This window comes from Anoplophora glabripennis, unplaced genomic scaffold (assembly GCF_000390285.2).
Source record: "Anoplophora glabripennis isolate ALB-LARVAE unplaced genomic scaffold, Agla_2.0 scaffold354, whole genome shotgun sequence".
In the NCBI taxonomy this organism is placed as follows: Eukaryota; Metazoa; Arthropoda; class Insecta; order Coleoptera; family Cerambycidae; genus Anoplophora; species Anoplophora glabripennis.
The window spans coordinates 124,917-147,422 of NW_019416649.1; the positions used below are offsets into that span (position 1 = coordinate 124,917).

At 35.7% G+C, this 22,506-nt stretch overlaps 2 protein-coding genes across 5 annotated transcripts in view; one reads left to right on the forward strand and one right to left on the reverse strand.

The window, feature by feature from the left end:
• LOC108906920 (serine/threonine-protein kinase ULK2) overlaps positions 1-20,632 on the reverse strand; it is a 32,487-nt gene extending 11,855 nt beyond the window's left edge. Inside the window, exons 1-11 of one of the 4 annotated variants that reach the window (XM_018710363.2) lie at positions 20,493-20,632; positions 20,201-20,315; positions 20,049-20,141; positions 19,731-19,814; positions 4,250-4,286; positions 4,139-4,189; positions 3,659-3,784; positions 3,525-3,598; positions 3,231-3,391; positions 3,027-3,178; positions 2,873-2,971 (exon numbers count right to left, since the gene is read on the reverse strand). In XM_018710363.2, coding sequence (XP_018565879.1) covers positions 2,873-2,971; positions 3,027-3,178; positions 3,231-3,391; positions 3,525-3,598; positions 3,659-3,784; positions 4,139-4,189; positions 4,250-4,286; positions 19,731-19,814; positions 20,049-20,141; positions 20,201-20,315; positions 20,493-20,509 — 1,009 coding nt within the window. In that variant the 5' untranslated portion in view covers positions 20,510-20,632. Of the gene's footprint in view, positions 1-2,872; positions 2,972-3,026; positions 3,179-3,230; positions 3,392-3,524; positions 3,599-3,658; positions 3,785-4,138; positions 4,190-4,249; positions 4,287-19,730; positions 19,815-20,048; positions 20,142-20,200 lie in introns of all 4 variants that reach the window. The other 3 variants (XM_018710359.2, XM_018710360.2, XM_018710361.2) reach the window with 3 other exon arrangements.
• LOC108906922 (fibrous sheath CABYR-binding protein) lies at positions 12,503-18,588 on the forward strand. Its single transcript, XM_018710365.1, has 6 exons — positions 12,503-12,636; positions 14,842-14,887; positions 15,304-15,342; positions 16,236-16,431; positions 16,487-17,677; positions 18,055-18,588. The coding sequence occupies exons 1-6, from the start codon at positions 12,590-12,592 to the stop codon at positions 18,375-18,377; spliced, it is 1,842 nt and encodes a 613-aa protein (XP_018565881.1). The 5' UTR covers positions 12,503-12,589; the 3' UTR covers positions 18,378-18,588.
• Positions 20,633-22,506: the final 1,874 nt, after the last annotated feature.

Consider the following 22,506-nt stretch of genomic DNA (forward strand, 5'->3'; position numbering starts at 1 on the left):
AAAAGTATCTGCTATTAATAAAATTGATTATTATGACCCTTGATGATATATTTGGAGTTAGGGTTTTGAAGAAAAAACATCAGATGTATCATCAAGGGTCATAATAAGGGGCGCTCCATAAGCATTAAAAAAAAAGGTTTTTCGAAAAAAACTCACCGGGATATGAAAATTCAGATTACAACGAGATTATTAAAGAAAAAATCACGACGAGACGAAAATTGGTGAGTGGCGAGAATTTTTTCTCATATTTCCCACTGTGCGACGTTTCAAAGATGAGGAAATTCGAATTTACCAAGAGCCTTTTTACATAATAAATAGCTTTTAACAAAAACTAATAATAAGCCAGCTAATAAAGCAAAAAAAAAAGAGGTTGTTTTTATACTTGAATATTACAACAAATTTCATGTATTTCCTTTTGAAAAACACTTTGTAAATGAAAACCCAAGTGATTTCCCCAGCAAAGTCGTGAACAATTTTTTTTTAAACAATAAAAACTGCAAAAAAAATGACATTCTTTTGTTTTTTTTTATAATATCTGGAAAAATAATGATGGAATCGTCTTACTCTCAATAGGACTTTTGTAGAGAATNAAGTTTGACCAATTTCCAATCAATTTGTCCCACTCAAAAAAATTTATGAAGAACACCTGAAAATTGGCCTCTTATATGGTTTCCCCCCTTGTAGTCCAATCGGATTAAATTTTAAAAGTACTGTTTTGAGAACTATTTAAAAGAGGGTATATTATTAATCAAAAATTTTCGGAATGGTGTATATATATATATATACCCGTAAATTTGAACTCTTAATATTAACAATTAACAAAGCCACAATGACTTTTTGAAAAAAAAAAAAGCGATTAAATAATCGACTAAAAAATTTTATCTGAAAAAAGTTCACCACTTAACTTTTGATATTAAAAAGGCTTGATTTTCAACTTAATCTTTAAATTATTTTATACTTCAATAATCAACTTTTGCTTTATTGTACATTGTAGTACAACTTTTTACGAGTAAAATAAGCCCTCGAACAAGTCTCAACGACGCACAGTGGGAAATATTGGAAAAAATTCTCGCCACTCGCCAATTTTCATCGTCTCGTTGTGATTTTTTTAAAATAATCTCGTGGTAATCTGAATTTTCATATTCCGGTGTGGTTTTTTCGAAAAACCCTTTTTTTAATGCTTAGGGAGCGCCCCAACCTCAATGTCGAAGAAAAAATTTTTAAATACTCGATGTTCTTCAGTTGTAGAAAAAAATGTTTAAAAAGTATCTGCTATTAGCAAAATTGATTATTATGACCCTTGATGATATATTTGGAGTTAGGTTTTTGAAGAAAAAACTCACCGGACGATGAAAATTGGCGAGTGGCGAGAATTTTTTCCAATATTTCCCACTGTGCGACGTCTCAAAGATGAGAAATTCGAATTTGCCAAGAGCCTTTTTACATAATAAATAGCTTTTAACAAAAACTAATAGAGCGAAAAAGAGAGGCTGTTTTTATACTTAAATATCACAGCAAATTTCATGTATTTCCTTTTGAAAAACACTTAGTAAATGAAAACCCAAGTGATTTCCCCAGCAAAGTCGTGAACAATTTTTTTTTAAACAATAAAAACTGCAAAAAAAATGACATTCTTTTGTTTTTTTTTATAATATCTGGAAAAATAATGATGGAATCGTCTTACTCTCAATAGGACTTTTGTAGAGAATAAAAAAACCTATAAAATGGTTTTTTGTGCGACCCGATCGGTTCATTTTTTTACAGAGAAAATCCGGAAAAACCTGTGAAATAAACCTTTTTTAAAAAATTCATAACTCCGTCAAATTTGAAGCTGGAAAAACAATCGTGCGGAAAATGACAGATAATAATATGTAGTTTAATCGTGAGCAAGATGGTTTCCGTCCGATGCATAGTTTTTGCACAATTGCATTATAAACAAACGAGGGTCTTTTTTTGCAGTAGTTTACGTCAATACATCTTGAAAAAGGCGTTTCAAGAGATAAAACAAAATTGTGAGATAATTTCAGTATTAGCTACCTATGTAGATATTTCATAATATAATAAGTATCCATTAAATTACGTTAAATTTAGTCTTACTTTGTTTTGTTGTAAGGAAGTCGTTTTCTATTTACTTTAAACTAATACCTCCCTTGTCCTTATCCTTAAAGCCTTTGTACTATCCCTCACATTGACATCAGACACTACCCGCGTACTATGCGACGCGTACATTAACCGCGAACCAACCAAAACACTAAAACTATAAGCAGCTTTGAGCCGGCCTCAGTTTCCTCCTAAATCACGTTATTTTAACCGCCTCAGTTGGAGGGGGCACTGTATCACATTGTAGGCAAGTGTGACGCGCCTACAAGCAAAGAATTTCTGGACTCACTGCGGTGGGGACCAGTGGGAAGTAATAGCATCCAATGCCGCGTCGATGAAGACGGCAAGCGGCGAGATAATCAATATTCAAATAATAATTTTATAATTAAAGGACACCATTTGCGGCACAGTGCACGTCTTTAAAATGTTATAACTTTTCTGCTCCCTGCCATAAAAGACAAACATTTTTTTTAAATAGAAACCTAAATTTATTTCAATTTTTGAAATCTGAGTAAAATTTCTTATCAACTTAGGTCCTACACATGGTATTTGCGGAAAAAAACTTTTAAAATATTGAAAATAATTTACTTCCTTTTGTGAAATCAATATTTTTCTATGAGACTGGGACTTTTCTGACACGCACACATTTTTCAATCATTTCGATTATTCTGAAAAAAATTAAACAACAAATTCTGTGCCATAACGAATATTCCTCAAACATTCTCCCCAAATCACCACAAAAACCAAATCAAGCAAGTTACGAAAACGTTACCTGGTTGGGACCTGGCCGGACTGGCCACCTTAACGGGCGTAGAAGACCTCAACGGCACTTTGGAGGACGAAGAAGGCGACTCGCAGATGAACGGCAAGTCTAAAACGTAGAAACCATAAAATTCATGAACGTTACGAGAAAAACAACGACGTACCGCCCGGCAAGGGACTCTGGGATGGCAACGGTTCCGGCCTCTGCAGGAACTTGTGGTTGAAGAACGTCTCGAAATTCATCCGTTCCCGGGAGTTCCTCTTCAACAGTCCCATCAGCAACTCGCTCAACTCCGGACTGGTTCCGGAAGGAATCCTGGAAGAAATCGCTGTAACGTTCGCACACAAAAATACAAGTTCTTACTTACTTTGGCGCCAGGTTGGCGTTTTTCTCGTAGAACATCTTCAGGGCCTGAGGCGTGTGCGCCTGGAAAGGGGCTTTTCCCGTCAGACACTGGAAAACTATAGTTCCGAGGCTCCAGAGGTCCGCCTTGGCATCGTACTGGAGAGACATTATCACTTCGGGGGCCTAGAGAAAAGAGTTTACTTTGTCTCAATTTCCAGTGGAGGAGTGTCAGTGCTTGTCATAAGCATACAAGTGAAAGCGTTATTACTCCAATAAATGTTGTTAAAAATTTTTAGGTGTTACTAGTCAATCTTACCATATACATGGGGCTTCCGCACAAGGTAGCTGCCATCACCCCGTCCTGTAGGAACCTTGCAAATCCGAAATCCGCTACAAGAAAAAATATACGGTCACAGTAGTAATAATTGGGAAACATAAGGAAGCACTTACCTATCTTTAGCTTTATCTCGGAAGGCTGCGGATGCACTTTCGCTCCGCTGTGCGACAAAAGGATGTTTTGCGGTTTCAGGTCCCTGTGGACTATTCCCTTGGCGTACAACGCCTTCATAGCACCAGCTGAGGAACACGAAAACATTAAATAAGCATCCATCGTAAAGCAAGGCAGCAAAAAAAGTGTGTCATTTGCAATATACGGTGATTTCCAAAAGTGAAATTGTATACAAAATGTAAAATGGACATAAAATAAACTGAAATCAGTAAACGGAGAAGTTATTTTTTTTATTTATCATGTTTTATCAAATTAATATTAAAGCAGGGGAATAATGACCTCAATTTGATTCATTTGAAAGAAAATTGTGTTTAGTAAACGTAAACTCGCTATATCAATATATCAAATTCGATGAGGAAACAAAAAAAAATCAAGAAAAGAACACACTACAAAAATTTTATCAGAACAAAAATCTCACGTACCTAGTTGTATCAAAAATAAGCGTATTGTATCCTCACTAAGAGTCCCCTTTGCTAAAATAAAAAAAATGTATAAACTATCTGCTAGTTGCGTTTCAAATTTAATTTGTTTACCTGACAAATAATCTGCCAAGTCCCCTCCATTGCAATACTAGAAAAAATAAAAATAATAACATCAATGGACTTGATCCATTATTAGATATTTTTAATTTACCCTGGAAATAACTACCCTGCGTACTACATGCCAGTAAGTGTTGAATAGCAATGACATTTAAGGTATGACATATAATTTATAGGTTATATCTTACCCGCACACGAAACATGTCAATAAATAGATATATCCAAATAACCAATTTGATGGAATTCATTGCTAAACGAACACGCAGTCCGCAGAGTAGTTGTTTCCCACAATATCATTATTTAAATAGGTATTTTTGTATCTAGAACGCGAAATGGTACGTACTTACGCGTTCAAGAATGGAAGTACCCAGTAAATGAAATTTGTAATACATGTAAATCAAAAGATAATTCGTTTCAGATTGAAACTTGGTTTAATCGTTAGTTTAGGTAAAATTAAAACAACAAGGTCATTGTTTAAACAATGATTATAATGTAAAAATTACCAAAAATTGAGTTTTTTTAACTGTATTAAAAAGCGTTCTCCCAATAGGAGTTTTTGCTTTTGTTTATACTTATAGGTTTTCAAAAAACGCTTCATTAGAGACCTGTCAAATTAAAATCCATTAACAATTTGTTTAAATAATTGCAAAAAACAGGGAAATTTGAATTTGCTATAAATAGAAGACAAGAGCATAAATCGTCTCTAAATTGCAGCTAAAGTTGTTTTCCGTTACGCTTAACAAACTCTGAAAATTTGGTAAAAAAAATGTTTATTTGTTTACGAGTTTTTGCATTTGTTTATAACAAAAAGCATTTTTTCAATTGCAAAAACGATGTTGTTAGCGTTATAATAAAGAGCCTTATGAGGATGAGGGCTGATTTGTTTCGTCTTGGCTTATATTTTCAAGATATGCCATTGGAAATTGTAAATTCATAGGCTAACCTCAAAACGGCGTATAAACAAATAGTGTAATTTGTTTATAAGGTTTTTCATTAATATCTTTGCGAAGAACGGATATTTTTTAAAGCCGCTTTGATATTCGTAATCCTGGTAATTTTTCACGAATTTAAAAAAAATGTTCTAGGACCATTTTTAGCCGATAGCGTTTTTTTTTAATTCATAACTTGTTTATTTATAAACATTAAGACTTGAAATTTCGGGAATAAATCAGTAAACCCTTAAACTTCATAATAACGGTTAAAGATATCGAAAAATGCATTTACAGTAATTTTTAACCCTTAAAAAAACGTCTTCGAATACATTTTTACACCTGGAATGTGGTGGGGGAAATAAGACAGAAACGTTCCGAGACTTCAAATCTTAACTGTCCGAAAATTTTGCGATATTTCGGGTAATTGTGGACCAATTTTAATGTTTTTTTTTAATCTGGGGTAGCGCATGAAAATAATAACTGCACGGTTCATTTTGCAACAGTTAATTATTAATTTGTTATAAACTATTAATTTTGTACCACATTTTTTTTTTGCATTTTTCTAGAAATAATTATTGACAATGGTACCAATAAACAATTTTCTTAAAAAACAATATTTTTATGTAAAAAAAATCAGGAAATGACATATTTTTTATGTACAAAGTTTATTTTAATGAGAATCGAGTTTTTGGATGTAATATATAATAGTATTAGTTTTTAACATTAAATTACAGGTAAGTAAATTAAAACACTTGAAAATATAAGTCAAGACGAAACAAATGAGCCCTCATAAGACCCTTTATTATAATGCTAACAACCGCGTTTTTGCAATTGAAAAAATGCTATTTCTAATAGCTGTTTTACATTGACAATTTGTTGATCAATTAATTCTTGAAGTCGCTTCATCAAGAAATTGGACAAGTGTAATGCACCAAATCAGCTGTCAAATAACTTCATCAATTTATTCATCAAGTTCTTGACGAATTAGAGCATGTTCTAATTTTCGTCAATTTCTTCGTGAAGTTCGGAAGTACCAACCCAACAGATTTCCACCCTCAGATCAGTAATGAGGTTATGTTATTGGAATATGTAAATAATTGTGTGGCGTCGTACTAGTTTTGCATTGTTTTTACTGATTTGTTACTTACAAACACTAATATTTATATAATATGTGTCAAAACGGTACCGCTGTTGTATCACTACAATTATGAGTGGGAAGGTGACATTTTTGAAATTTATTTGCTTCTTTGATTCGTTGGTAGAACTGATTCATGCGTCAAAAAACTTGATAAAGTCTGTAGCAATGTAAAACCACACTGTTTACTAATAAATTCGTGAATTAATTCATGAAGAACTTCGTCAATTTTGTCAACTTTGTCAATTGTCAATGTAAAGCCATTATAATAAACACATGCAAAAACGCGTAAACAAATACATATTTTTTTATCAAATTTTCAGGGTTTCTTAAGCGTAACAAAATACAACTTTTACTGCAGTTTATTAGAGACGATTTATGCTATTTTCTTCTATTTATAGCAAATTCAAATTTCGCTGGTTTTTTACAATTATTTAAACAAATTATTAATGGATTTTAATTTGACAGGTCTCTAATGAAGCGTTTTTTGAAAACCTATAAGTATAAACAAAAGCAAAAACTCAATTTTTGGTAATTTTTACATTATAATCACTGTTTAAACAATGATCTTGTTGTTTTAAACCGATACTTTTTGGGAAATATTATTTATTTTTTCCTAAACTAACGATTAAACCAAATTTCAATCTGAAACGATTTTTTTTTCATTTACTGGGCTAAAGTTACTTTGCCGAGCTTAGCGGGGCAAAATATCCATTCGAGAACGTAAAAGTATTTCGCGTTCGAGATGCAAACAATATTTTTTCGAAAACCGCAATAAAATAAGACAATTGGATTATATACTACAATTTAATTTATATTTGAAATCTTTTCGAATGTTTGAATCCAGACGGTTTCGGCGCGGTGACTATCGTGACGATAACATGTCATTTAAAATATGACGTATACTTTGAAGGTTATATCTCACCCACACTAGTATTAGATAAATACTTTATCAATGCAATAAGTAAATTAAACACCTATTTCCATTCCTAGTTCTAGCACCAGTTTTTTAATTAACTCAAAATACACAGGATTGCAACTTTTTAATTGTCCTATACATCTTTTTTGTTTTAAGAGATACAGAAATTGGCAAACATTTGCAGAATTTTATGCCAATTACGAATTCGTTCCTAAATTTAGAAAATTCCGAAGATATTCGAAATAAACCAATTTAATTAATACTACACATTTATTTTTTAGTCGTATTTCACTTGTTTTTCAAAATTTTATTACAAAAATGTGCACAGTCTGACGTAAAATGATGCGAGGAATCGATTTTTGTCGTCAGTTTTAACGTATCTCCAAAAACGTATGCCAAGCGGTAGTTTTTTTACGGGCGCCGTATTGAATTTTTGCCTCATTAGAAGAACAGTGAATTAAATACAAAACATAATTTTTTTTCACATCCCAAAGAAAATATCAACGTAGCGCTTACATTCGATAATATTTAATCAAATAATCTTAGATCGATAAGCACAAGCGTCATCATTCTGTACCCTAATCCCAATGTATAATTTTTAGCGCTCCACTAAAAGCCAACAGAACACGGATAATCCAGATAAAATAAAAAATTCGTGAGAAACGAAAGAGGAAGTTTGCACTACACGGTGCATGAAATGAATAAACGATGTTAGTTCTAGGAAGGAGACTCGTCACCGCGTTTTTAAGTGTCTATAAAATCGTCGAAATTCCATTCCGAAATAATGTGATACTCGAAAATAAACTGATTTCACGCAAATATAATCTTTAGTTTTTGAGCAAAGCGTGTAATTTCTGTACAAATAAAATAATCAAACAGATTCCAACAGAGTTTGCATTTTTTATCATAAAACATCTGGATAGAATATGATTTTTTCTCCTTTATATTTTCCACGAAAACAAAAAAATTAAAAGAATAACTTTAAGTTTTATTAAATTCTACTTCCTTATCAATTTATCGGTGGCGTATTAGTCATTCGTCTTTATCTCAGTAAATATACTAAAAACACACAATTATTCAATTATTAATTAATTATTGACGTGAAAACCCCAGAGAATTCTAACGATAGTCATCGGTATTACGCTCATCCAGCTAATAATAATAATTGCTATCAAAAAAATCTATCAAAAACTTTCACTCATCATAAATTCATGCGGGATCTTATCTCAAGTGATGACGTTTCTGAATAAATGGAGAAAATATAGAAATTAGGTAAAGGGGCGGGTATTCCTGCCGTCAAAATGTGGAACTCGTGATTGTGATGGAACCAGGGAATCATATTCGAGGGTAAATCAGTATTTACACACGCCATCGAAACAAACAGTCCAATCGCCTAGTCAAAATTGTATATAAAGATGGCATGTGGCTAGTTTTTTACTAATAGGAAAAAAATTGTTCTGCACGGGAGCGGACTCGAAAAATTCGAGAAATGGCCATAAAACTGCAAAAAATAGGTTATTTTTGTATCGAGAACGCGAAATGGTACTTTTTTGCCGAGCTTATAAGGCAAAATAAATTGTTACCATCTTCAGCAGAGCCTACGGTACTTGCCAATAATACAACGTGCGCAGTAAACTTAAACAATTACAACAGCAGCCTCATTGAACACCCAGAATTAAAAGCTACGATAACTGATGTCACTGAATCTCGCATAAAATCTCGCTCCAATATCGACACTTTCAATTTACATGTAGTGCAAAATAAATTGTAATCGGCCTGTTATAACAGTTACTTGTATTTTGACATTTGTTTTTTGTTCTAGAACGAAAAAGACTTTGGCGTTCTAGAACATAAAAGTATTTTGCAGCTAGACGACAAAAAAGACTCAAATTTAACGAAAATTTGATGACAGTTTTGGAAAAATATATTTCGTGAATAACTTGAAAAGTATTAGGAATTTCTCAAACATTCAAAGGACCAAAATTGTACAGCATAAAATTCTCTATAAAAAAGTACGTATGATATTTTTGAGAAAATTGGATTATGATCCACAATTTTAATTTTTTATTCAGGTTGAAGTTGAAATAACATAAAGAAACAAGAGATTCGTAGAAAATTGAAGATTTTTTACAGCTGGAATGTTTTTTTTGTAGCGTAATTCACAAAATATACACTAGATCCACAGAGTTATCTATGGTAACTCATCTTCGTCGCTATAAGGATGCTCTGTATTCGAAATCTCGTCGCCACTCTCGTTTTTCATGGAAAAACAATAAGTAAACAAGGATATTACATTCTAAATCTTCTTCCATAGAACGTTTTCACTTTATCCATTCAAGTAACAGGTAATTTATAAGCTGGGCAACACATGTTCCGTTTTATTGTCAAAATCCAGATAGAAAACCAGTACAATAGATATAAAGAGCAGGTTCTGAGCTACAATTTGCCGTAATATTAATAGCGCATTCTTCTCCAGTAATGTGTATCATGAGTGTTTTTATTCCTGCTCTTATTTCTGGTGTATACCAAACTTTTGAAAATATTGAATGGAAATAGAGATATAATAATTTTTTAGTAGTTTTCTTAAGGAAGGAATTATTTTGCCTGTAAAATAGCACATAGAAGGAAAGTTTGAAGCTCCCCCTTTTGAATAAACATTGTTTCATGCGTTTTCATCAACAAACGAAAGAGTAGTGGCACATTTAGTGCAGCGCCGCTTTGAAGCATGTGTTTCTCTGGCTAATATACATAAGAATCGTCATTTTATGTAAATCCCTAAATATCTCTTAAATAACGCACTATACAAAAATATCAACAGGTACCTTTTTTGTACAGAATTTTATGTACTACAACTTTGATCCTTTGCATGTTTCTGAAATTCTCAATACTTTTCAAGTTATTCACGAAACCGTTTTTTTTTGGAGTTTTCCAAACAATTTTTTCTCCTCATCTACTAGCAAAATTTCTGCCATCTCAAAACCTCCAGCAACTGGACTAAAAGTATTTTAACTACCCCTATTTTGAATATTTTCACATATACAGGGTAGACCATCGAGAACGTACCGCAAAGCATTACAGGGTAGTAAAGAAGTTTTCGGCAAAATCCAAAAACAGGTCAAATTTGTTTCTGAGGGGGACAACTTTTGGCTCAAAAAGCATACCAAAATCTTCAACCCCCTAAGTAGGGGTGCTATCCCCTAAATTTTTTCAAATGGGAATGGGGTCAAGTGGGGAGTCATTAGAAAGGGCTTTTAATTCTCTATACATCGATTCTTACTTTTTGAAAATCGATTCATTATTTTAGAAAATATGCAGCTTTGAAAATACGAACAATATTTTTGACGAGAAATGCGAAAATCGATTTAATTTTACTTCAAAACTTACGGTATTAGTCAAGTAAATGCTGAAAATGTTGTCCGCCAACTTGCATACAATGATACAGGTTGTCTTCAAACCGTTGTCGAACATTCTGGAGCACTTGCGGTGTTACTTCGCGACATACATTAATGATTCGTCCTCGCAGATCTTCCAAGGTATCAGGTGGAGTGCTGTAAACTTTGCTTTTAATGTGCCCCCAGAGAAAGAAATCTAAAGGATTTAAGTCGGGTGACCGAGGGGGCCACTCAATTGCACCTCTTCGTCCTATCCAGCGTCCTGGAAACGTCTCATTTAGGTAATTGCGCACATTGAGCGAGTAATGTGGAGGAGCTCCGTCTTGCTGGAAAATCAGTTCGTGTTCATTGTAAGCAGGGTCGTCCTCTATGATATTTGTTAGAGCTGGGTCGATGACATTTTGTAGTAAATCCAAGTACATATCGCCTGTCAAATTTCCAGGAAGGAAAAAAGGACCTACAATGGAATTTCCAAAAATACCTGCCCATACATTCAACTTCTGGGGGTGTTGGGAGTGTGTCTCATGGAAAATCCTTGGATTGGTATCAGCCCAGTAACGACAATTATGGCGATTCACTAAACCATTCAAGAAGAACGTACACTCGTCCGAAAAACACACATTAAAGAGGAAATTATCGTTTATCGCTCGTTCAGTCATTATTTCGCAAAATTGCAAACGACGATCAAAATCGTCTTCATTTAGCTCTTGCACTAGCCGAATCTTATAAGGATGGAATTTGTATTTTTTTAATATTCGTTGGACACTTGTACGACTCACTCCTGTCGCAGTAGCCAATTGCATTGTACTCAGCGTACTATCCATTGCCACTTGCCCCAATACCGCTATTTCCGTAGGTTCATTTAGTACCGGATTTTCAACCTGCCTCTTTTTGTTATGAACGGAGCCAGTTTCGCGAAATTTGGCCACCAATTCGCGAACAATTTTTCCAGACGCATGTTTCTCAGGATGCCGTTGGTTGAACAGTTCGGCGACCCGATTTCCGCATTCATTGTTTTTGAAAAAAAGCTCAATAATTTCTACTCTTTCTGGAATTGAGTACACCATAATTAATCAATTTAAAAGACTCGGCAGTATTGGTACTCTTCAACTACAAGTCACAAGACAGTTATCTAGCAACTTCTTGTGGCCTATCTAAATACGAAACAAAAAGCGGACAATTTTTTGCTCACCAAAATCAGGCTAAAGAATTCGCAAATCAAAAAAAAAAACAGCGAATTCTTTTGAAGGAATTTACCAAGCTAATACCGTAAGTTTTGAAGTAAAATTAAATCGATTTTCGCATTTCTCGTCAAAAATATTGTTCGTATTTTCAAAGCTGCATATTTTCTAAAATAATGGATCGATTTTCAAAAAGTAAGAATCGATGTATAGAGAATTAAAAGCCCTTTCTAATGACCCCCCACTTGACCCCCATTCCCATTTAAAAAAATTTGGGGGATGGCACCCCCACTTAGGGGGTTGAAGATTTTGCTATGCTTTTTGCGCCAAAAGTTGTCCCCCTCAGAAGCAAACTTTACCTGTTTTTGGATTTTGCCGAAAAGTTCATTACTACCCTGTAATGCCTTGCGGTACGTTTTCGATGGGCTACCCTGTATATCACATATCGCCAATTTGTTAAATTTTCTTGGACATAAACGAGTATTTGCTCATAGTTTCTATTGTTATCATCTTCAAACCAAGAAAATCTGGCGCCCAAAGGAAATATCGGCCAGAAGGCCGAACAGAAATCCACGAGAAGGGTGTTCGATTCAACCAAGGTGTACACACATACAATTAAATTAGGTACACGATAACCAGGTATCTTATCTTATCAACTATTATATACTTTAGTCGGGCAAGACATCATTCAGTGTGTGCAGCAACCGGGAACCATCACATGGTAGTCGAAGTTGACGCGAAATAGTTTTTTTTTTGAAAATCCGCCCAGTAAAACATGAAGGCCTTAACGAGGATAGCGGTCTTGGTTATTCTAAGCGTCAGGTAAGTGTACGAAGGATTTGAATTTTACAGCGCTTTATTGGGCTGTATTAAGTGATATATATATAGGTGTGTGAATGGGTTATCTGTGTAATAAAAAAGTGACCTAGCTGGGAATTTTTGCAGTCGCAGCTTGCGCAAGAGCGACGCCAGTCCGATTAGATTTTTCCTACTGATAATGCCGAAATCGACGTGGTTGGATCATTCCTGGGCTTATATTTTCAAAAAAAAAGTACTTGTGCCAAAATCAAGATTATTGATACCTTACAAAAACAGATAATGTAATATTGGGAAACAAATATCACCGGCAAAATCGTTTACATCTCAGCAAATAAATTCTGTATTTACATGATGAAGAAAAAAAATTAAAGCTTGTACGTGTTCTAAAATAGTTTATCTCAAGATAACGCATAGTATTTATCTTATAAATTATGTAAGTCGCAAGTAACATTTTATTCGCATAAAAATTTACGTACCACAAAAAATTAAGTTGATTTTTACAGTTTTACTAAAAGTTGGGATTGATATCATGTCGAAATTCTTGTAGAATAACCTTGTGCGTATCTCAATAAACAACAGAGATACTGACTCGAGTCAAAGAATAAATTGTCGGGAACAGATGAGGTCACAGTTTGATTCAAACTGTGGCGTCATCGTTGTCGCATCTAAATGCTGGAAACTGAAATTTCAATAAAAAATTTGTATCTTAAGATGAAAAATTTTGTCCATAACTTTTAAATTGGGTCCACTTTTAATGCGGAGTCATTCTGAAGGGAATTGTCATCATTTTTTAATTATTACAATCTCTACAATGATAAAAAAATTCAACAAAATCATCATTAAAGTTCGATGAAGGTATTGAGTAAGGTTATGGAGCCATCTAGTAATATTTCACGTAATGATAACGATGGAAAGTAATAATGGCCGACAATTATGTAGATAAAACGTATTTACTTGAAAAAAATTTCAGCATTTTAACATTTCTCTTTAGTTTCACGTCACCCTGTATCTAATTCAACTGAATTCATTACTTTCAAAATGCAATCCGAATAGATACGATTATAAAAAAAACAACGCGATAAAAGCATTAGATTTATAATTTAAAAAAAAAACAGAAGAATTTGCAATCGTTGTTTATTCAATGTACTGAATACTTCGCAGATAGTAACAGTTAAAAAAATGTTTATTGAACATACAAACAAACACGCAGCTATTCTGCGGCGTTAGGAAATACCAGGTGATCAGAAAAAATATTAGGTGCTAAAATTTTGGGAAGAGATATCGGGAAATTTAATATTTCAAGGAATATGAGTCATTTCCAAAAAACGGTACGCGTTTTTTTCCTCGCCTATCTACACCTGTCTATTAGCGTTTATTTCTTTCCAGATCGTACCCGAATACGTAAAAAAATAACCGCCTCTCTTATCAATTATGATTCGAACTCAAATACAAGATTATATTATTTATTGTTAAACACGTTAAAAATAAATTATCTCTATACCTGAGTCGCTGTTACGTCACGTTAATAAAAATTTGTAAACTTGCTTTTTATCAATGTCGCACTACTTAAAAATACTGAAGGAGATACGAAACAGAGTTTATATCGTCCGCTTTTTTACCGTTTTTTTAATTTTCTGTTCACGTTTCATTAAAAATAAAATATACAGGATGTTCCTTAATGATATGCGAATATTTGCGGTGATTCTACGTGGAAAATTAATGATAGTTTGCTTGTATATCCACTGTAAAAAAAATTTTTACCGTGCGAAAGATACCAATGTTTAGACAATGAAACAGGTAGCTAATCCCAAACCATAAATTTAGCAAATTATAATTCTTCGCGATAAGATAGGTACATAAATTTCCATTCAAAAAAATGTCGTTTTTACGCTTTTTTTTCTGTTTTATATAACTTTACCCGCACGCGTGCAAAATTTAATTAAACCTTCAACCACAACATAATCAATTAATTAGGACGTGATGCATGCGCGATGATTTCGATGATCCTCATAAATTGTCAAAAGTTTTTACTAATTACCTTAATATCTCGAATTATTATTTATTTATATCTTACGTTACGTAAGGGATTATTTATTAAATACTGTCGCCAATAAAACACATCAATTATATTCCCCAGATATTTTTTATGACGATAGCGTAAAACCCTTTTTTTTTTCTTAAATCTAATACATTTTTCTTTGTTTCCAGTTGTACCTGTGGACAAGATGAGGACCTATTGGGACTTCCTATCTTTGTAAGTGCCCATACGACAACAAACTATTTTTTTACTGACGTATGCTGTGACGTAACTCACTTCAATCAATAATTATTATCTAATAAAAGGAATTCAATTTGTTCTCAACAAAAATTCCGCCCCTATTCAACGACAAACTGAAAAGGACGAAAGAAACGGAACTTATCGACCAAATAATCGAATTCAATAGGCTATTGTTGTAGTCTTTCAAACTTTGCACCAGTCATTTTGGGACCTTGTTGATAAATTTCACATAACACATAAACAACAATCTTATCTCCGTTTGCAAATAAGGCGCCTTCGAACAAATATTGATTCAGGAGACGAATTACGACCCACCCATTGAAATACGTGATGAAAAATAAATAGAAGACCAAAATTATTACGTTTTTAATTAACAACCTTTTTTTTTTCAGGACATCTTTGGGATGGAAGAAGACGACTTGTTTTATAAGGTAAATACGAATTAGAAAATGCTTAACTTTTACCAAACTGTATGAATATGTACCATTTCTCCACTTTTATACAACATGTTGTAAAATTAAATTACTATACAGGATGTAACTCTAAATGGGAGTCGTATTTATACAAAGGCTACCTTTGACCTTGAGAAACGCGTACCTACTATAAGTTTGTTTCCTCAAATCCACAACGTCGTAAAAATGTTTTTTTTTTCATAATATCGCACAGAATTTTAACAATGAAGATACACAAACACGCCGCATCGTCATTAAACTGATATAAATACATTTTTAAGGTTATACGCTTACAAGACATTTCACCATTTTAAGTTTAGTCAAATAAGTTCAATTCGATTCCAGTAAAAACTAATACTGTACTTTCTCGTAAACCAATATACTGAAAACTGAAATAAATGTAATAAAATGAAGCGGTGACATATTTGGCCATTCCCGTTTCGCCGAATTAACGTTAGCCATTTGTTTTTTGCGTACCTAGCACCCTGTTGTCATATCTCATTAGGTGGATTGACATTATGTAGTTCATCTGAACTATGTCAATGTCAGAGGCCTCTGAGACTCACAAACTAAACACAGTGCTTTTAAATATAGTACCAAACACTTTAACTTGAAATTATTTAAAAAAATTTCAAATCAATCAGATTAGTAACTATTTTTATTTATTTTTGTTATTTTATATTCCGCATTTCGTCACTGTTGACATAAAAAAAATTTGGTAACTAATGCAATGATTGTTCTACATAAAAAGGTAACAACAAGCAAAACTTAAAGTTACATCCTACACAGGACACTTTTTTTTCTAAATGACAATATAACCAAAAATAAACACTAAATTTTGCCGAAAAGTTATATTAAACTATCATTATTAGTTCCAGGAAAGAGAACAAACCAATTCGTACCTAGTTTCGGAAGAACTGCTTAGAAAATTATGCGACGAATACGACTTGCAATTAGACGACAAGAAAATAGACTGCCTGAACGTAAAGATCGTTCCTAAGGCGCTGCAAACCAACGAACACGTCCTCCATAAGCGACAAGCAGAAGAACCCCCTCTAGAAGGATCAGGTAAGAAAACGCACTTGAAAATTTTACAGGAGTCATTTAACATATTCCATTATAGGAGAGCCCGAAGAAATTGCCCCCGCCAACGAAGAAGTCTTAGAGGCGGAAGCACCAAATCCAGAATCTCCACTAGAAGAACCAGCCCCAGAGGAACCTGTTGTGGAAGAGTCGGCTCCAGAGTTACTAGCTGCCCAAATACGAGCTCCTGAAGAACCAGCTCCAGAAGCACCAGCGCCTGAAGAACCAGCCCCAGAGGAACCAGCCCCAGAGGAACCTGCTCCAGAGGAACCTGCTCCAAAGGAACCTGCTCCAGAGGAACCAGCTCCAGAGGTACCCCCTCCAGAAGCAGCAGCGCCTGAAGAGCCAGCAGCAGAAGAACCTGCTCTGGAAGAATCAGCTCCAGAGGTTCTAGCTGCTGAAGTACCAGCTCCAGAAGTACCGGCTCCTGAAGAACCAGCTCCAGAAGTACCAGCACCTGAAGAACCAGCTGCAGAAGTACCGGCACCCGAAGAACCAGCACCAGAAGTACCGGCTCCAGAAGAACCAGCTGCAGAAGTACCGGCACCTGAAGAACCAGCTCCTGAAGAACCAGCTCCAGAAGTACCGGCTCCAGAAGAACCAGCACCTGAAGAACCAGCTCCTGAAGAACCAGCTCCAGAAGTACCGGCTCCACAGAAGAACCAGCTCCTGAAGAACCAGCTCCTGAAGAACCAGCTCCAGAAGAACCGGCTCCAGAAGAAACCAGCTCCTGAAGAACCAGCTCCTGAAGAACCAGCTCCTGAAGAACCAGCTCCTGAAGAACCAGCTCCTGAAGAACCAGCTCCAGAAGTACCAGCTGCAGAAGTACCAGCTGCAGAAGTGCCAGTTCCCGGAGAACCAGCTCCCGAGGCGCCCAACGGCGAAGAGCTTAAAACCGAACAACCGGTCCTGTACGGAGAAGACAAAACAGACGGAGGCGATCAATCGCCCGCCAACGAAGAAAACAAAGCAGAGGAAACCAACGAGCCATCGGAGACCGCCAAGGAAACTCCAGTTGAAGAAGTCGTAGCGCCCGTCGTCAAAAAGGGGAGGGTTCTGAAACCCGGCGAAGCTGAGGAAACAAAAGAGACCGAGGCAAATAAAGACGCAAGCGGCACCGAACAACTGCACGAGCAACAGAGCGGCAACGCCGTCGTCGACACACCAGGAGGCGGAAACCTGGCGGAAAGCGACGCCGCAGTAGCCAAAATGTCCCCCAAGGAAAATCTAAGTAAGTGAAAAAAAATTGTTTGGCAGCTGCTCAAATGGGGTTGTCCTGCAGCTCAAAGAAAAAAAATTCTAATATCTAGTTAAGTTCAAACAGATATGGCAACAGTTTTAAAAAAATCACAATTTTTTGATGCTACAAACCTTAAACATCTTCGCCAGATCACCAGTTCATGAGAGGTTATGAAATTTTATAAAACACAGTGGTATACTTTCTTTCTCTTTAACATCATATTCTTCTGAATGTTTAGAATTTAAATGAACTGAAATGATCTTCAATGCAGTAAAATTGGTACTCGAATGTATAAAATTATTGTAGTGTATAAATAAATACTTCAGCAGTCTAAGTTTATGAAAACCTAATATTTATTTTTTTTTCAGAAGAAACTGCCAGCGCAGATCTGCCCAAATCTGGAGAATCCAGCGAGACACAGCAGGGAAGAAAGGACTCCAAGATCCTGATCATCCTCCTGGTGGCGGTGGTGGTGATAGGTTGTGCGGCGTTCGCCTACAACTTCATCAAGAAGAGGAAACAGAAGAAATCAGAAACATCCAGAACGGAAAACGGCAACGCCACCGTGCAGAAGACCGAAGACGCCGAACAAGGCACGGAACTCAAGCCGTTGATGAAGAACAACGAAGAGAAACCGGTGGTGGAGTACAAAGACGAGAAGGATAACGCACAACCCATAGCCGTCAAATAGATAAGGGGTGTTGCGAAAGCTCCACGGAGCTGGTAAAAACTTTTTTTACAACAGGTTTACCATAAATGTATTTTAAGCTATGTCGCTAAGTGCCCGATAGTTTTAGCTTAAACTTTCGTTTTTTATTTATTTATTTTATCTGGAAATTCCGCGGATTCTTTTTTATCGTTTAAAATTTGGATTCAAATTGTGTACCTGAAAACCTCAACCACAAGTATTAAAAATGTTTAAGGAGGCATACTTAAATCACTGCATGTTTTGTGGTTGAGGAAGACACGGTTCTTAATTTCGCTAACGATTTTTGTAACATAAAAACACCACAAAATAATTTAAGTAGGTAGTTGTTGTTTTAATTTGTAATTTTACTTTATTAAGCTGTATAATAAATTTGTAAATGTTTGACTTTTTTATCCTTTCTAAAATATTCAATCAAGTCCTTGTCAAAACAACAACAAAAACAATTTTTGTGGAAGAGAAAGCTAACCACTTTATTCGCAATAAATTTTTATGTCTGCTCCAGACCCACCAAAAAATGTTTATACATCAAACTCCTTTAAAACGATAAATATTTACATAATCTTTTGAAAAAATGGCAATTTGCTATTAATAAAATGTGTTTAACACAATTAATTTTATGTTTATGTGGCACAGAACAAAAAATTTGTTGAAAACATTTATTAAAATATCGAATCAAGGTGTGACAAACTATTTTTAGAACTATTTCTACTGGATAGAGTAAGTATGTTGAAATACGTAACTAAAGGCAAATGTGTTTATTTCCCTGACCCAATTTACCTTACAAGTGAACAAATTGCAACTGATAAGAAAATAATAGTATTTTCTTAAGGTTCACTGGAACTTATAAAATAGTAAGAATTCAACTGTCATATTTCAACATTTCAATATATCATTTTTTCCTTTATTGCATCGGAAAGGCTAATAAGATAAAGAGAGAGGAAGTTGCAGTTTTATACTCACAAAATAAATTGCAAATTTTAGCAAACTTCTGGACTTCAAAATCGCTAAATACAAAATTTTGTAAATGTGTGACAAAAAAACAAAATTCGAAATTGTCTTCATCAAACCTAATTTTTTTCAAAAAATGTAGACAAAATTTGACACTAACGAAGATTTAAAAAATATATCAAAAGGTCACCATCAAGCTATTATCTCTTTTTAAGATAGAGCCAGACCTAATCAGTAGTTCATTTGTACCGTTCCTGTTAATTTTGTCCAAGAACCACCCTATAGAAGTATGGCAGTCAAATTAAGGGACACCCTGTGTAAATGATCTGTGACCCCTCAGAAGACAACTAAACGATTACATATTAACTATTTTAGTTGCACACTTACCTCCATCACAAGGTAGACATTGTTTGCAGATTCTTTACAGTCTAAAAGAGCAACAACATTTTCATGATGAAGCGCAGTGAGTTCCTGAAACAAATTTCGTATTTCTTTCATAATACAAGCGTGAAAAAAAAATTGGAAGATTCAAAGACAAAGAAAAAAATTTGTTTACAAACACAAAGTTTCCACTTCAGAAATTCCAGTTAAATAAAGTTATTAAACGGACTTCTGAGTATTTAGGTCAAGTTAAAATAGATTTCTTAACACGAACAGGATGTGGCAGTAAAAATAAACGTAGTAACTCAACGACTATAAACTCACCTTCAGAATTTTGATTTCCTTCCCAAGTAAATTCGGTGATTTTAACAGATTCTTCTTTGTTATGCTCTTTATAGCTACCGTACACTCGGGATTCTGCAAAGAAACATTTTTTAAGGCATGTTTATTTTTGTGGTACAATGAGGTGCACTGACCTTTTTCGACCTGCCCTTAAATACCACAGCGAATGCCCCGTGGCCTATCAGGTCCTTACTGTTGTACTCATAATCCCCCAAGCTTTCCATATTCGCACTCATCTTGCACCGTATTCTGATATTCCAAATTAAAATTATGTTAATTGAATCACTAGTTAAACAATGGTTTCACTTCAACAGACTATTGTAATTACAGCTTTTGCTGTCCTACATTTTGAATAGTATGCAACTAACACTTTCTGCTAGTCGTTTCGCAGACTATGCTAGTACCTACGCTATGATAATAACAAACCTAGAATTTTTAAGCATTTTCTTGTAAAAATACGTAATTCTGTCAAATCGCCATACCACCAAAATATTGATTCTCTTTCTCTCTCATTCAAAATTTTACTTTTAAGGAATATCTACTTTATCGACATTAACAGTATATTCTTCTTCTTCATCCTCCTCCTCTTCCCTTAAATAGTTTTTATCATACTCAGGGCTAAAAAATACAAACCTGAAAGTAAAAATCCATTAAAAATGAAAGGGAAAGTAATAAAAATATAAATAATTTTAAAACAAGCTGACATTTGCACCACGGACCTTGTTGTGTCGAAATAGTCTAAATCTTCGAATAATTATGACCTTCGAGCATGTACTACTAGAGGCAGGATGCTATTGCGAAAAGTGTCGATGAGTGTGCGAGAGAGACAGACCGTACTTTAGTATATGCTATGGCACCCACGCGATTGGTTGGAAATGAATGCTCCAACCAATTGCGTGCGTGCTAGTCAGACAGCATTTACTGAGAATTTACTGTCTCTCTCGCACACTCTGCCACACTTTTCGCAATGGCATGCTACCTCCAGTAGTATATGCTCGAAGATTATGACCCTCACCCCAATAATACAATAATACTGCAAAATATAAATTAATGCAATAACAAACATAATAAGCATTTTCAATTAATAAAGGTTCCTGGACCACCCTGGAGAATATGTAGTGTCGACACTCCGTATTGGAGATCCTCATTGGTTTAGCACTGGAGGCGGCAATCCTATCCCTTGAGACTGACATTAAAAGCGCCCTGACTCAGACTACGACGGAGACTATTGTCCCCCGACTGACAAACCCCCGGGGCACCCTCCCCGATGACATAAAAAACTTAATACGTGACAGACGACGTGCGAAACGGCTTGCCACCCGCACCCGACTCCCCCGACACAGACATGACTTAAACGTACTTAACAGACGGGTGAAGGCGGCTCTGGATGAACTGGCCCAGGATAACTGGGCTAGGCACCTGGAGTCGCTGGATCCACAAGACAACAGCCTCTGGAAAACGCAGAGGGCCCTGCGACAGACCGCTCGCCGTAAAATTCCTCCAATCCACGGTAGTGTGGGGGTGGTTTACACGAACCAGGAAAAGGCCGAGGCTTTCGCCGATAGCCTGGAACTGCAGTGTAGACTGCCTCAGCTGCCCGACGAAGACGAGGAATTCGAGATAGTGGCTGAGCGCGCGGCCCGACGCGTCGACAGAGAGCCAGACAATGACATAATCCCCCCCGCAACACCTGACGAACTAAGACTGACAATACGCAGACTTAAAAACAGAAAAGCCCCCGGACCCGACAATATACATAACACGACACTTAAACGACTACCACACAAGGGCCTCATGGCCCTACTAAACATAACAAACGCGACACTCAGACTAAGACACTTCCCTACCCGCTGGAAAACAGCAAACATAATCCTTATCCCAAAACCCAACAAAGATCACACCATCCCATCCAACTACCGGCCCATTAGCCTGCTCCCGGCTATGAGCAAAGTGGTAGAAAAAATTATCCTAACCCGTCTAAGAACCCACTCCCAAGAACTGCAAGTCATTCCAGACGAGCAGTTCGCCTTCCGACCCAATCACTCCACTGAACTCCAAATCCTTCGCCTTACCGAGCACATCACGGCGGCCTTCAACAGGGGACAGTACACTGGTGCTGTCTTCCTGGACGTCGCAAAGGCCTTCGATACGGTTTGGCATGAAGGCCTACTGATGAAAATGCTCACCAACCAATATCCCATATCCTTTACCAAACTCATAAAATCCTACCTACACCACCGAAAATTCCGCATCCAAATCCAAGATTCCCTTTCCACCACCCGTCCCATGGAGGCCGGTGTCCCCCAGGGCACCGTCCTGTCCCCACACCTATACACCATTTACAACTCCGACATCCCACATCCCCCCAACACCAACATATACTTATACGCCGACGACCTGACAATCACATCCCAATCCGTAGATCCTAGATATTCCGTCT